The sequence below is a fragment of the Chiloscyllium plagiosum genome, unplaced genomic scaffold (genome assembly GCF_037043375.1).
Source record: "Chiloscyllium plagiosum isolate Xiang-an unplaced genomic scaffold, Cpla_swu_hap1 HiC_scaffold_33, whole genome shotgun sequence".
NCBI lineage: Eukaryota > Metazoa > Chordata > Chondrichthyes > Orectolobiformes > Hemiscylliidae > Chiloscyllium > Chiloscyllium plagiosum.
The window spans coordinates 5,302,418-5,317,171 of record NW_028270171.1 but is presented as its reverse complement, the minus strand read 5'-3'; the positions used below and the strand labels follow the sequence as shown (position 1 = coordinate 5,317,171).

At 48.6% G+C, this 14,754-nt stretch overlaps 1 protein-coding gene across 1 annotated transcript in view; it reads right to left on the bottom strand.

Moving 5' to 3' along the window:
- Positions 1–500: 500 nt before the first annotated feature.
- Positions 501–14,754, bottom strand: part of LOC122542114 (arf-GAP with dual PH domain-containing protein 1) — an 88,646-nt gene continuing 74,392 nt past the window's right edge. Inside the window, exons 7-11 of the mRNA XM_087978231.1 lie at positions 7,496–7,579; positions 7,298–7,360; positions 4,611–4,682; positions 1,758–1,989; positions 501–1,059 (exon numbers count right to left, since the gene is read on the bottom strand). Coding sequence (XP_087834357.1) covers positions 1,031–1,059; positions 1,758–1,989; positions 4,611–4,682; positions 7,298–7,360; positions 7,496–7,579 — 480 coding nt within the window. The 3' untranslated portion in view covers positions 501–1,030. The remainder of the gene's footprint in view (positions 1,060–1,757; positions 1,990–4,610; positions 4,683–7,297; positions 7,361–7,495; positions 7,580–14,754) is intronic.

The window sequence follows — 14,754 nt, the reverse complement described above, 5'->3', positions numbered from 1 at the left end:
CGATACTACCAAAACCAAACTGCTATTGTCCTTACCTCTCATTAGAGAGGTGACCAATGGTGGTTTAACCTGAGGGTCACCGGACATGGGGTGAGACCATCATGGTCACCTCAGCCAGGAGCGGGAATTGAACCTGCCCCATTGGCATCACTCCACCTTGCAGGCCAGCCATCCAGCCAACTGACAACAATATGCAATGGCAGGGGGCATGCCTACTGGCTCTGGGAAGATAAGGAGCCCAGCTTGGGGTGGGGCGGGGGGGGGGGGGGGGGGGTGGGGGGAAACGTGTGACAGACACTCAAACGGAGGGACAATTAGAGAATGTACAAGACAATCGGACAACTTGCACCCAACATAGATGAACAGTTAGGTACAGAGTAAAGCTCCCTCTACACTGTCCTCATCAAACACTCCCAGGACAGGGACAGCACAGGGTTAGATACAGAGTAAAGCTCCCTCTACACTGTCACCATCAAACACTCCAAGGTCAAGGTCAGATACACTGTCCATATGAATATGCCTCAGTTTTATTGGCTAAAGAATATCCCTCCACTATTCTAGTTGGGACATTTTTTTCCTGTTTCCATTTTATTATGCCCCTAAATTAATCTGCTGAGTATTTGTGTCACTGTGCTGGGATTATTGGAGTGTCCCTCGGCACACCAGTCTCCTCAACAGGAAGGTGGATTTGTCAGCTCTCTGTCCAATAGACAGTGGAATGTTTGTGTTTCCTCCAAGCTGGCTTGCCGAATCCCTGCAGCTCACATCCATGGCTGTGCCAGGAACCCTCAATGTGGCTGAGCGAGTGACATCATGCTTCTGTTCTAGAACATTCCCAGGGGCCCACCAGCAGCGCATGAAGCCAAGGCCCCAGGGGAAATGCCTCGCACTCTCATCGGTAAGAAGTGGAGTCACTGGTAAAAAATGGGGAGGTTCTAATCTTCCAGCACCATAGCGATGGCTTTGTGTTGTGTCTGTCTGTAAAGCTGAGGTCAGAAGTTAAAGGTTGGAGGTCAGCATGTTTGGGGATTTATCGTCTGTGTTTGAAGTTGGCTTCCACTGAAAAACAGAAAAGGAAGTCATGAACTGAGTTGAGGAAGAAACCCACATAATCATTTCTTTGTCTTTCTTTGCTTCCCCCCCACCCCCTTCGTCCTAATGGCTCTGAACCTCACTCAGTAAGTGACCATCCAGAGTCACGGTGCTCTGTCAACAATGGCCCTGTCTCGTTCCTCCTCACAGACTGGGGGGAGATGTTAGAGAGAGGACATGGGTTAAGGAGAAGATGGGGTTAAAGAGAGGGTGTGAGGTAAAGAGAGGACGGGGAGGGGGTAAAGAGGGTTGGCACGGTGGCTCAGTGGTCAGCATTGCTGCCTCACAGCACCAGGGACCCAGGTTCGAATTCACCCTCGGGCGACTGTCTGTGTGGAGTTTGCACATTCTCCTCGTGTCTGCGTGGGTTTCCTCCGTTTTCCTCCCACAGTCCAAGGATGTGCAGGTCAGGTGAATTGGCAATGGGAAATTGCCCATTGTGTCGAGGAATGTGCAGGCTAGGTGGGCTAGCCATGGGAAATGCAGAGTTACAGGAATAGGTTGGTCTGGGTGGGATGCTCTTTGGAAGGTCAGTATGGACACGATGGGCCAAATGGCCTGATTCCACACTATAAGGAATTTATGATAGAAGATATGGTTAAAGAGAGGGCAGGGGTTAAAGAGCATGTCAGCACGGTCTGGGGGAGTGACAGGGAGAAACATACCTGTATATTCCTGAGGTGACATCTGTTGATTAATCACGCTGTTGAATGCTGCTATCCATTCTTGCTGCTCGCTTTCCGTTTCACATGTGAACAGGAAGTCTCGGTCTGGTGTTACTATGGTGATGCCATACTGCCATCCTGGACTGCTCTGGGCCCCAGGGCACAGACCCTCTTTGACCAGGTACCCGTTTTCACTGCTGCCAATGAAGACCTCTCCCTTGGCAAATGCATCCTGCAGAAGTTTCACAAACAACTGCCCGTTAATACTATCTCACTTTGGGAGCAGGAGGTTTTAGGAGGTCGCACTTTCCCCTTTTATCCAATTACTCCTACTGCACACTGTCCCTGCTTTTTCCCCTCGGCCTTTCAGAGTTCTCCCCTTTGAGACAACTGCCAGTCTCAGAGTGACCTCTGGTCTCCCTTCCACCGACCTTCCTGGCTGTGTATTCCATATCATCACAACAGCGCTGAGTAAAGATAAGCCCCTTGCCTGCCCATCTCGATCCTTTGTTAACAACCTTCCATCTGTCCTGACCCTGGGGCATTGTAAACATTGAATCAGAGACATTCTTCGAACCATCTACTATCGGAAGGATGTTGTGAAACTTGAAAGGGTTCAGAAAAGACTTACAAGGATGTTGCCAGGGTTGGAGGATGTGAGCTATAAAGAGAGGCTGAACAGGCTGGGGCTGTTTTCCCTGGGGCGTCGGAGGCTGAGGGGTGACCTTGTAGAGGTTTATAAAATCATGAGAGGCATGGATAAGATAAATAGACAAGGTATTTTCCCTGGTATGGGAGAGTCAAAAACTAGAGGGCATAGGTTTAGGGTGAGAGGAGAAAGATTTAAAAAGGACCTAAGGGGCAACATTTTCACACAGAGGGTGGTGCGTGTATGGAATGAGCTGCCAGAGGAAGTGGTGGAGGCTGGTACAATTACAACATTTAAGAGGCATCTGGATGCACATATGATTAGGAAGGGTTTAGAGGGATATGGACCAAATGCTGGCAAATGGAACTAGATTAATGGACAATATCTGGTCAGTATGGATGAGAAGGTCTGCTTCCAAGCTGTACATCTCTACGAATCTGTGACTCTATGTGTATTGCACACTACAGATCGCAATATCCCAATATTTGACTGGCTCCTCATTGACATTCCTGAGCTCAGAACATAAAGCACGGACAGTATTTCTTAAAAAGAAGGAATTCACTCATGGGACATGTGTGCCACTGGCTGTACCAATATTTATTGCCCATCCCTAATTACCCAGAGGGCAGTTAAGAGTCAACCACATTGCTGTAGGTCTGGAGTCTAATGTAGGCCAGACTGGGTAAGGATAGAAGTTTCCTTCCCTGAATAGAACCAGTGAACTTGGTGGGTTTTTCCGACAATTAACAATGGGTTTGTGGTCATCATTAGACTCTTAATTCCAAATTTGTTTTAATTCAGATTGCAGTATTTGCCATGGTGGGACTTGAACCCGGGTCTCTGGAACATTACTTGGGTCTCAGGATTAACTGCCCAGCGATTACACCCCAGGGGCATTGCCTCCTTGGAATCCTGCAATCTGAGGATGAAACCCAGCCCCAAATACATAACACAGAAAACCACACGGCATTCTCTTGTGAGCAGGAACCAAGCCACAGCATCTGCTCGATTCGTCATGTAAACTATTGCAAAAACCTCAGCTTCCTCAATTTGCTTGCTTCAGTTGCATGATAAAGTACATTGGTCCACAAGAGGCCATTCAGCCCATTCGGTTTAGGTTAGTCATGATCTGCCACTCTATCCTTGGTAAATCTTCCCAGTCCCCATCCCCCTGAGCCTTAATCTCATCCACTGTGCTGCTTGCTCTCTGCACCAACCCCTTGTGCCAGTGTCCCCAGTGTGCATAGTTAGGGGCTGGGGAAATGCCAACAACACCTTCCTTAGGACCCTTTGCACCCAGCCCTCCACCATTGGGAAAGAGGAACGGTCCGAGTAAAAGATTGAGCTTGAGGGAAATGGTCAGCTGGAGGATGAATGAAGGGAGGAAAAGGTTGAGTGAGTGAATGTGAGAGTGCGTACAGAGTTGGAGAGGACAAGCAAATGGAAGAGTGAGTACAAGAGAAAGAGTGGGACACTAAGTGGGAGTTTGATTAATGGCAATTGAGACAAACTGAGTATGAGGTTGAGGGTGGGAAAGAAAGAGTGAGAGATAGATTAAGCCTATTTGAGAATTAGTGTGATAGGGTGATACAGAGAGAGTGTGAGTGTGAGACAGAAAGAGAGAGAGCGAGAGACAGCAATACAGAGAATGTGACTGAAAGTGTTTTACTGTGAAACGGAGTGTGTGAGCGTGAGAGAGACAGGGAGAGAGATACAGAGAATGTGAGGGTGGCATAAAAAATGAGGCAGAAGTGGTACTCCTGATGCTGGAGATTAGAGTCAAGATCAGAGTGGTGCTGGAAAAGCACGGCAGGTCAGGAGAGGAGCAGGAAAATCGACGTTTCAGGCAAAAGCCCTTCCTCAGGAATGAAGGACAGAGTTACAGAGAATGTGACAGAGAGTGTTAAAGAGTGATACAGAGAGAGTGTGGGTGTGAGAGAGAAAGTAAGAGAGAGACAGGGACACATTGAATGTGACAGAAAGTGTTTAAAGGGTGATAGAGAGTGTGAAGGTGTGAGGGAAAAAGCGAGGGACAGAGATACAGAGAATGTGACAGAAAGTGTGAAAGGGTGATACAGAAACAGCGTGAGTGTGAGAGAGAAAGGGAGTGTCAGAGTTGGGGACATGGAGAGAGTGTGAGAGAATAAGAGACCGAGAGAGAGGGAGCACAGCCTCTAACCTGGGCTGCCTGTGGAGTTACATACCAGAGGGTCTTTGTAGTACATCAGGCGTCGATGATCCAGAGTAAACCATCGCTTCTTGAAACCTTCGGTTTGCTTGGAGCAAGAAAAAGCGAGTGAACTTTGTTGTTTAATCAGTGTCTGATAGATTGTGCTGGAGCTCTAGGTGAGTCTGACAGAGCTCCACTGCCCTGCTGTGTGGATTCAGTTGCTGTTGTTGTTGGTGCTACAGGCTCAGGGTTAGGAGGGTCAGGGTATTACAAAGGGGCAGATCTTTTTGTGAACATTACAATGGTCTCTGCTTGAGGTGAATTTGAGGCTCACTTGGAGGCTGACACTCATTGCTGAGGGAGTGCCGCTCTGTCAGAGATGCTTCTTCTGGGTGAGTCTGATGCCTCTCAGGTGAAAATAAAATATCCCATGGCATTAGTTCAAAGAATTGCAATCGAGTTACCTCTGGTGTCCAGGACTAAGATCACAGGAGCAGAAATTAGGCCATTCAGCCCATCGAGTCTGCTTCACCATTCAGTCATGGCTGATAAGTTTCTCAACCCCTTTCTCCCACTTTCTCCCCATAACCCTTGATCCCCCGATACTCAAGAACTTATTTACCTCAGTCTTAAATATACTCAATGACCTGGCCTCCATAGCCAATGAATTCTATAGATTCCCCACTCTCTGGCTGAAGAAGTTTCTCCTTATCTCTGTCCTGAAGTGTCTTCGCTTTACTCTAAGGCTGTGCCCTCGGGTCCTAGTCACTCTTAACAATGGGTACATCTTGCCAACATCCCCTCTGTCCAGGCTGTTCAGTATTGTGTATGTTCCAATTAGATCGCCCCCCTCCTCCTTCTAAACTCCACCAAGTAGTTATCCCGTAACCAGCATCAACTGTTTGCTGATTCCTGGGAATGTGCCCTGCCCCCGGCCTAACGAATCAGTGCTACTCCGTGTAGAACTCAAATTGGAGGCGACACCGACGGGACGAGGACGTACACTGGGTGGGAGACTTCAATGTCCATCACTGAGAGTCACTCAGCAGCTACATGACAGAACGTGCTGGTCACAGTCTGAAGGACAACGCTGTGCGACTGCAGCAAGTGACAAAGGAACCAACACAAGGGAGAAACATACACATCCCCATTCCCCCCGGTCACTGCAGTATTCGGTGCAGGTGACCCCCCACCGTATGGTCCTTGTGGAGACAAAATCCCACTGTCATGCCGAGACTCCCCTCTGTGGCACTCCGACTCTGCAGGGTGGGATGGATTCAGAATAGGTCCTACAGCTCAGACACGGAGCAACAATGAGGCTCAGTGGGCTGTCAGTGACCTATAACCTCTCAGCCTTGTTAACCCCTGCTCTGAACCCACCCACTCTACTATTCCCCTCAAGCTGACCAATCAGGCCCTGGTTGAATGGAGAGGGCACACCAGAAACAGCGCCTGGCATGTTTAAAATGAAATGCCAACCTGGTCAAGCTGAAGCAGATACAGAGGTGAGAACACAGCCAACAGATCCGATCACAGCTCTGCAGTACATCACATCCACTCACCAATACTTGTTGACCATTGAATGGTCTGACAATCTAAAAGGTTTCTATATAAATGTATCAGCCATCCTTCTCTGCTTTGTATAAGTTTGAAATCCAGAATATTAACTGTAATGGTTTACTTTTGTACATTAAATAATTGCCTGTGCATCTAATAAAGGGAGCTGTTCATGAAGGTGAGACCATGGGTTGTTGAAGATGGTATCAGGGGGAATGTCAAAAATACAGGGCAGAGAAAGAAAGATTTTCTTCAAAGTCCAGTTCCACATTCTCCATTGTGTACTTGTACGTGTGTGTGTATATAGGTTATGTGTGTTTGTGTGTGTGTAGGGAGGTATGTATGAGATTTGGGGAGTGTGTGTTTGTGTGAGAGAGCGTGTGTGTGTGTGAGAGTGTGTGTGTAGGGTATGTGTGTTTGTGTGTGTGTAGGGAGGTATGTATGAGATTTGGGGAGTGTGTGTTTGTGTAAGAGTGTGTGTCTGTCTGTATGTGTCTGTGAGAGAGGGCAAGTGAGAGTATGAGAGAGTGTATCCATAAAACAGTGTGTATGAGAGACAGGGTGTGTGTGAGAGTGTGAATGTGAGAGACAGTATGTGTGAGACTGAATGTGTATGTAAGAGCAAAGGCATATGTGAGAGTGAAGCTGTGTGTGTGAAAGTGCAGAGAGGTATGTGCGTGAGAGCGGGAGAGAATGTGTTAGACTGCATGCAGCACAGTGGCTCAGTGGTTAGTACTGCTGCCTCACAGTGTCAGGTACCCAGGTTTGATCCCAGCCTTGGACGACTGTGTGGAGTTTGCACATTCTCCCCGTGTCTGCGTGAGTTTCCTCTGGTGCTCCGGTTTCTTCCCACAGTCCAAAGATGTGCAGGTCAGGTGAACTGGCCATGCTAAATTGCCCAATGTTTTCAGGTGTGTGTAGGTTAGGTGCATTAGTTAGGGGAATGGGTCTGGGTGGTTACTCTTCAGTGTTGACTTGTTGGACCAAATGGCCTGTTTTCACACTGTGTGAGTTCCATGATATCGAGGGAGATATAGCTAAACGTGTTCTTGTCCCACACTCTGGCGCCATTTTGGGATGCTCCCCTCCTGTTGCTAGGTAGGCCGTGTGGACAGTTGTGATAACCTGGGAGCTCAGGTTGATGGCAAGAAGGCAATCTCTTACCTTGGGTCCTGTTTTCTCCATGTAGCCTTCCTTCAGGAAGTTCCTCGTCAGTTTGTGCTTCAGCTGGCAAATCAGAAGTTGGAAAATAAAAGTTTATTTGTTTTCAAGGAGGAGTTGAATATAGTTCGTAAGGCTAAAGGGGATCAAAGGGTCACGATAGACCAGAGGGTACTCAGAGCTGTTGTCAGCAAAGCTTACCTCGTGGTCACTGGTCCCTGGAAATGCCACTTGTAAGTAGTGAAACTGGACAGCACGTATCGCATTGAACCAATCTACAATCTCCTGTAGGATAAACAAGATTAAATCCTGTGAGACCAGTATTCTGGGTTTGAATGTTGAGTGTTACGAGTCACCATCCCTCCTGGAGTCTCCCAGAAAGACAGAATTAATTTCCTTGCTGCAGGCAAGTCCAGGCTTAATAATTGTGTTCATTTACCGATTCCTTGTATTCATTTACAATTTCTGTAAAGCAGTCACCCAGTCTGCGTTTTGTCTCCCCAGTGCAGAGGAGACCACTCTGTGAGCAGCGAGTACTGCAGACCAGACTGAGTGAAGGGCAGGTAAATCACTGCTTCACCTGGAAGGTGTGTCTGGGGCTCTACTCTGAAGCAGAAGACCATGTCATAATGCAGCCGGTCAGAGTTGGCAACCTGAGGTGCTATTGGCACCAGCTGAGGGAACCTGCTCTCGATATTACACAGACCAGTTCCTATCGACACCTTCCTTGTTCCAAAGGGTACTGCTTACAACCTTTGTTGACTCCTCTCGGTTCCTAGGTGTGGGACGAAATTTATAAAAATAGATCAATTGGAGCATTGAAAAGATAGAAGTTGCATTTATATAGCGCCTTTCAAACATCAAAATGTCCCAACACACTTTACAGCTGGTCAGGTACCCTGAAGTGCAGTTGCTCTTATAATGAACGAAAGGGGTCATCGATTTGCACGCAGTAAGCTCCCATGAACAGCAATGGCCCAGAACATCAGGGAGAAATCTATTTCAAAGCAGAACACTTTCCTCACCCCCTGACAGAACAGTTGAGACTGTAGTTTGAAAGGCAGAACATGGGTGGCACGGTGGCACAGTGGTTAGCACTGCTGCCTCACAGCGCCAGAGAACCGGGTTCAATTCCTGCCTCAGGCGACTCTCCGTGTGGAGTTTACACGTTCTCCCCATGTCTGCGTGGGTTTCTCCAGGTGCTCTGCTTTCCTCCCACAATCCAAAAAAATATGCAGGTTAGGTGAATTGGCCATGCTAAATTACCCGTAGTGTTAGGTGAAGGAGTAGATATAGGGGGGGTGGGAGACGGTTCGGTGTGGACTTGTTGGGCCGAAGGGCCTGTTTCCACACTGTAAGTAATCTAATACCTGACAGTGCGGCATTCCCTCAGTACTGACCCTCCGACAGTGCGGCACTCCCTCAGTACTGACCCTCCGACAGTGCGGCACTCCCTCAGTACTGACCCTCCCACAGTGCGGCACTCCCTCAGCACTGACCCTCTGATTGTGCGGCACTCCCTCAGCACTGACCCTCCGACAGTGTGGCACTCCCTCAGCACTGACCCTCCGACAGTGCGGCACTCCCTCAGTACTGACCCTCCGACAGTGCGGCACTCCCTCAGCACTGACCCTCCGACAGTGCGGCACTCCCTCAGCACTGACCCTCTGACAGTGCGGCACTCCCTCAGCACTGACCCTCTGACAGTGCGGCACTCCCTCAGCACTGACCCTCCGACAATGCGGCACTCCCTCAGCACTGACCCTCCGACAGTGTGGCACTCCCTCAGCACTGACCCTCTGACAGTGCGGCACTCCCTCAGCGCTGCAGTGGAGAGTTTGTCTGGATGTGCTTGTTTTTACTCTGTGCTGCTCCATTCCTGGCCTCAGACTCATACTGTTCCATCTCAACCAGCACAGCATTGCCCGCAGAGCTGGGTCAGCTCCTGAACGGGCTTGTACCTTAGAAGTTGGGGCAAGCTGTATAACAATTTGGAGTAATTTGTTCTTATTCAGTGGCTTGTCCACTTCAGAAGCTGTTTGACAATTTCTGTCAAGAACATGTGGAACACTGACCTCTAACAGCGACTTAAATAAATATTGTCAGGGACTGTCTGTGCCATCTCCCTCGGGGTAGGCTTTGTCATGCAGCTGGGAGTTTGATGGAGGAGGCTTGGGGATTATAATGAGCTTATTAAGGACAACTTGGGAAGCTTCACATAACACACTCATTAAGCAGTTTAGGTGGTCACTGAAATCCAGGAAGATGATGTGAATTCAGTGTAACTAAAAATACTGCATATGTGTGAGACCTCTCTCTCTCTTCTCCCCTCATTAACTGAGGCTGAAGTATGATGAGATGGCTGAGAGGTTAAGATAATGGGCGACTAATGCATTGCGAGAAAGTGAGGACTGCAGACGCTGGACAGAGTCGAAAAGCCACATGTTTCGACTGATCCATTGTGTTCTACATATGTGGGTTCAAATCCCACGCTCCTCACTTCTTCAGTAAGTGTTTGATGCATGCAGGATTGGTCAAGGTGGCTCAGTGGTTAGCACCGTGACCTTGCATTGCCAGGGACCTGGGTTCGATTCCACCCTGAAGCGACTGCTCTGTATGGAGACTGCACATGCTCACCGTGTCTGCATGGGTTTCCTCATACAGTCCAATACTGTGCAGGCTTGGTGGGTTAGCCATGGGAAATGCAGGGTTACAGGGATAGGGTAGGGTATTAGGTCAGGGTAGGATGCTCTTCAGAGGGTCATTATGGCCTCAATAGGCTGATTGGGGAAAGTGAGGACTGCAGATGCTGGAGATTAGAGTCGAGAGTGTGGTGCTGGAAAAGCACAGCAGGTCAGGCAGCATCTGAGGAGCAGGAGAATCGACGTTTCGGGCCACCATTCCTGATGACACTTTTCCAGCAACACACTCTCGACTCAATGGGCTGAATGGCCTGCTCCCACAGTGTAAGAATTCTATGAGTCGAATACCTTTGTGCTCCATTGTGTTAGCTGCTCGTCAACAGCTGGAATAAGGTGCTGGCTGGGTGGGGATGTGGGGGGGGGGTGATTGTGGTGCAATAGTAGTGTCCTTACCTCTGCACCAGGAGGCCTGGTTTCAAGTCTTACCTGCTCCAGGGATACAAAGGTACTGGGGAGCAGTTTTGGTTCCTTATTTAGGGAGATATCATTTCATTGGAGGGAGTCCAGAGGAGGTTCAGTAGGATGGTCTCCGGGATGGAGGGATTGTCTTATGAGCAAAGGCTAAACAGGCTGGGTCTCTATCCCTGGAGTTTCGAAGAATGGGAGTTGATCCCATTGAAACATCTCGGAGTCTGAAGGGGTTTGACAGGGTGGATGCTGAGAGGGTGTTTCCCATCAGGGGAGAGTCTCGGAGCAGAGGGCACAGTCTCAGAATAAAGGGGCACCAATTTAAGACTGAGCTGAGGAGGAATCTCTTCTGTCAGAGGGTTCAGAGTCTTTGGAACTCCTTGTCACAGAGAGAGCTGTGGGGGCAGAGGCCTCGTGTATATTTAAGGCTGAGATCGATTCTTGATCAGACGGGGAATCACGGGTTACAGGGAAAGGACAGGAAAGTAGACGTGAGGAATGTTGGGTGAGCCATGATTGTACTGAATGGTGCAGGAGACTCGAGGGGCCGAATGGCCTCCACCCATTCCTATTTTTTACGGTCCACACAGCGGGGGTCAGGCTATTCGACGAGGGAAACCATCACAGTCCATTCCTTCTTTAATCTGGCCTCACATTTTCACACAAAGAGAGGTGGTGGTGTACTGGCAGTTTCATTAGATTAGTGACTCAGAGCCCAGAGTGAAAGATTGTGGAAAAGCCGGGTTCAAAATCCACATTGGCAGATAGCGAGGGAGAGTCCGATTGGACTCAAAATGCTGACTTCTGCTTCTCTCTCTGCACTGGGGCTGCCAGACCTGCTGAGTTTATGGGACACTTTGCGTTTTTGTTTCAGACTTCCAGTATCCGTGATGTTTCGATTTTGGCAAATGGTGAAATTTCAATTCAATAAAAGCTAGCCTCATGGTAACCATGGTCAGAAAAACCCATGGTTCACTGATGCCCTTCAGGGAAGGAAATCTGCCGTCCTTACCTGATCTGGCCTACATGGGACTTCAGACCCACAGCAACGGGGTCCACTTTTAACTGCCCTCTGACATGGCCCTCGCGAGCCACCCATTTAAGGGGCAATTAGGAATGGGTCATAATGATGCTGCTGTCAGCAATGGCTACATTCTGTCCAGGAATATAAGAGAAACGAGCTGCTCCCTGAGCCAGCGATCCGGTATAGCCCTCCCCTGTCTGAGGTTAAGGGAGTCAGAGATCGTCACTGAATAAGTAATGCCAAAACCCTAAGCTAGCACAAAGCTGGGGGCTCTCAACAGTTTGTGCTTACATCATCAATCTACAGGAAAAAAACACCAGGAGAGGCTTCACAGGGTAGACAGGAAGGAATGTTTCCCCTCGGTGGATAGATCAATGAACGTAGGCTGAAGATAAGGGCCAGGACGTTTCGAGGGGAGGTGAGGAACCACACTGAGAGGGTGACAATCAGGAACTGGCTGCCTGTCAGGGTGGCAGAGACAGAAATCCTCATCAGATTTAGGAAGTATTTCGATGTACACACCTGGGACGTCAAGGTATTCAAGGCTATGGGCCAAGTGCTGGAAAATGGGATTCGAATAGTTAGGGGGTTGTTTTTGACTGGTGCAGACTCGATGGGCTGAAGGGTCCTTCTGTGTGCTGTAGACCTCTGTGTCTGTGACTCTCCTCCAATAGACATCAACAACTTCAAGGAAATACGAAGACAGAGTGACCAAAAGCCTGGTGAGTGGAGCAGGTCTAGGGAGACAGCTGAGTGTGTGCGTGTGTACGCGTGTATGTGTGTGTCTATCTGTCTGTGTGTATGAGTGTGAGAATATGTGTCTGTGTGTCTGTGCGCGCGCATGTGTGTGTGTGAGAGACTGTGTGTATGTATGAATGTGTGAGACTGTGTATGTGTATGAGAGAATGTGTGTGAGTGTGTTTGTGTCTGTGTGTGTCTCTGTGTTTGTGTGTGTTTGTGTATCTATGTGTGTGTGTCTGTGTGTGTGTCTCTATGTGTATGTGTGTGCGTGTGTCTCTGTGTGTGTGCATGTGTCTCTGTCTACGTGTGTGTGTCTCTGTGTATGTGTGTGTCTCTGTTTCTGTGTGTATATGTGTCTGTCTGTGTATGTGTGTCTCTGTGTCTGAGTGTGTGTATATGTGTGTGTGTCTGTGTGTCTCTGTGCCTGTGTGTATGTGTGTCTCTGTATGTATGTGTGTCTCTGTGTATGTGTGTCTGTGTGTGTATCTGTGTCTGTGTGTACATGTGTGTGTCTCTGTTTCTGTGTGTATATGTGTCTGTCTGTGTGTCTCTGAGTATGTGTGTGTCTCTGTGTATGTGTGTCTGTGTCTGTGTGTGTATCTGTGTCTGTGTGTACATGTGTGTCTCTCTGTTTCTGTGTGTATATGTGTCTGTCTGTGTGTATGTGTGTGTCTGTGTCTAAGTGTGTGTATGTGTGTGTGTCTGTGTGTCTGTGCGTGTGTGTGTGTCTGTGTTTGTGTCTATGTGTCTGTGTGTATGTATGTGTGTATATGTACGTGTGTGTGTATGTCTGTGTATGTATGTATGTGTATGTGTGTCTGTGTTTGTGTGTCTGTGTTTGTGTGTCTGTGTTGTGTGTGTGTGTCTGTGTGTATGTCTGTGTGTATGTCTGTGTGTATGTCTGTGTGTGTGCATCTGTGTGTATGTCTGTGTGTATGTGCGTGAATGCCTGTGTGTGTCTGTGTGTGTGTTTGTGTGTGTGTTTGTGTCTGTGTGTGTATTTGTGAGTGTGTCTGTGAGTGTGTCTGTGAGTGTGTCTGTGAGTGTGTCTGTGAGTGTGTCTGTGAGTGTGTCTGTGTATGTGTGTCTGTGTGTATGTGTGTGTCTGTGTATGTGTGTCTGTGTGTGTATGTGTGTCTGTGTCTGTGTGTCTGTGTATGTGTGTCTGTGTGTCTGTGTATGTGTGTCTGTGTATGTGTGTCTGTGTATTGTGCATGTGTTTCTGTCTGTGTGTGTGTCTGTGTGTATGTGTGTGTACGTGTGTGTGTGTATGTGTGTGTATGTATGTGTGTGTGTCTATGTGTATGTGTGTCTGTCCCTGTGTGTTTATGTATGTGTGTGTGTGTCTGTGTGTGTGTCTCTGCCTGTGTGTATGTCTGTGTGTGTATGTATGTGTGTGTATCTGTGTGTATGTGTGTCTGTGTGTCTGCGGCTGTGTCTGTGTGTGTGTCTGTGTGTGTGTGTCTGTGCCTGGGTGTGTGTCTGTGTGTGTCTGTCTGTGTGTGTGTGTCTGTGTGAGTGTGTGTGTGTGTCTCTGTGTGTGTATGTGTGTCTGTGTGTGTGTGTCTATGTGTCTGTGTGTGTGTGTCTATGTGTCTGTGTGTGTCTGTCTGTGTGTTTGTGTGTGTCTGTGTCTGTGTGTGTGTGTCTGTGTATTGTGTATGTGTTTCTGTGTGTGTGTGTCTGTGTGTATGTGTGTCTGTGTGTGTCTATGTGTCTGTGTATTGTGTATGTGTGTCTGTGTGTGGCTATGTGTCTGTGTGTTGTGTATGTGTGTCTGTGTTTCTGTGTGTGTGTCTGTGTGTGTGTGTATGTGCCTGTGTGTGTGTCTGTGCCTGTGTGTGTCTGTGCCTGTGTGTGTGTATGTCTGGATGTGTGTATGTCTGTGTGTGTGTGTATGTGTGTCTGTATGTGTGTCTGTGCCTGTGTGTGTGTCTTTTGTGTATCTGTTTGTCTGTCTGTGTGTGTGTGTGCCTGTGTCTGTGTGTGTGTCTGTGTGTGTGTCAGTGTATGTGTCTGCGTGTGTGTGTGTCTGTGTGTGTGTGTCTGCGTGTGTGTGAGTGTGTGTCTGCGTGTGTGTGTGTGTGTGAGTGTGTGTGTCTGCGTGTGTATGTGAGTGTGTGTCTGCGTGTGTGTGTGTGAGTGTGTGTGTCTGCGTGTGTATGTGAGTGTGTGTGTCTGCGTGTGTGTATGTGTGTCTGTATGTGTGTCTGTGTCTGTGTGTGGACGGACTGATTCCTGAGCAGTGAAGATTGATGGGGCCTGAATCTGGGCTTCCGGGGAGAGGGTGCCGGGTGGGTGAGTGTTGGCAGGGCTGAGGATCTGAAGATGAGGAGGAGCCATTTAGATATCGAGGTGTTGGTGGATTGGAATCTGGCAGAGGTCAGCTCCCCACAGGGATTGAACGGGACTTGGTGTGACTCCAGGCCAAGACTCAGCTGGAAGCTCAGGAGCCAAGTGGCGTGAACTGGAACGGAGAGTCCGGAGCTCACTACGAGGTTGAACTGATTGCCTGTCCTTCTTCACCTCCCAGTCCCTCCCTCCCTCCCTCCTTTCTTTCTTTCTTTCCTTTCCTCCTCTCGTTC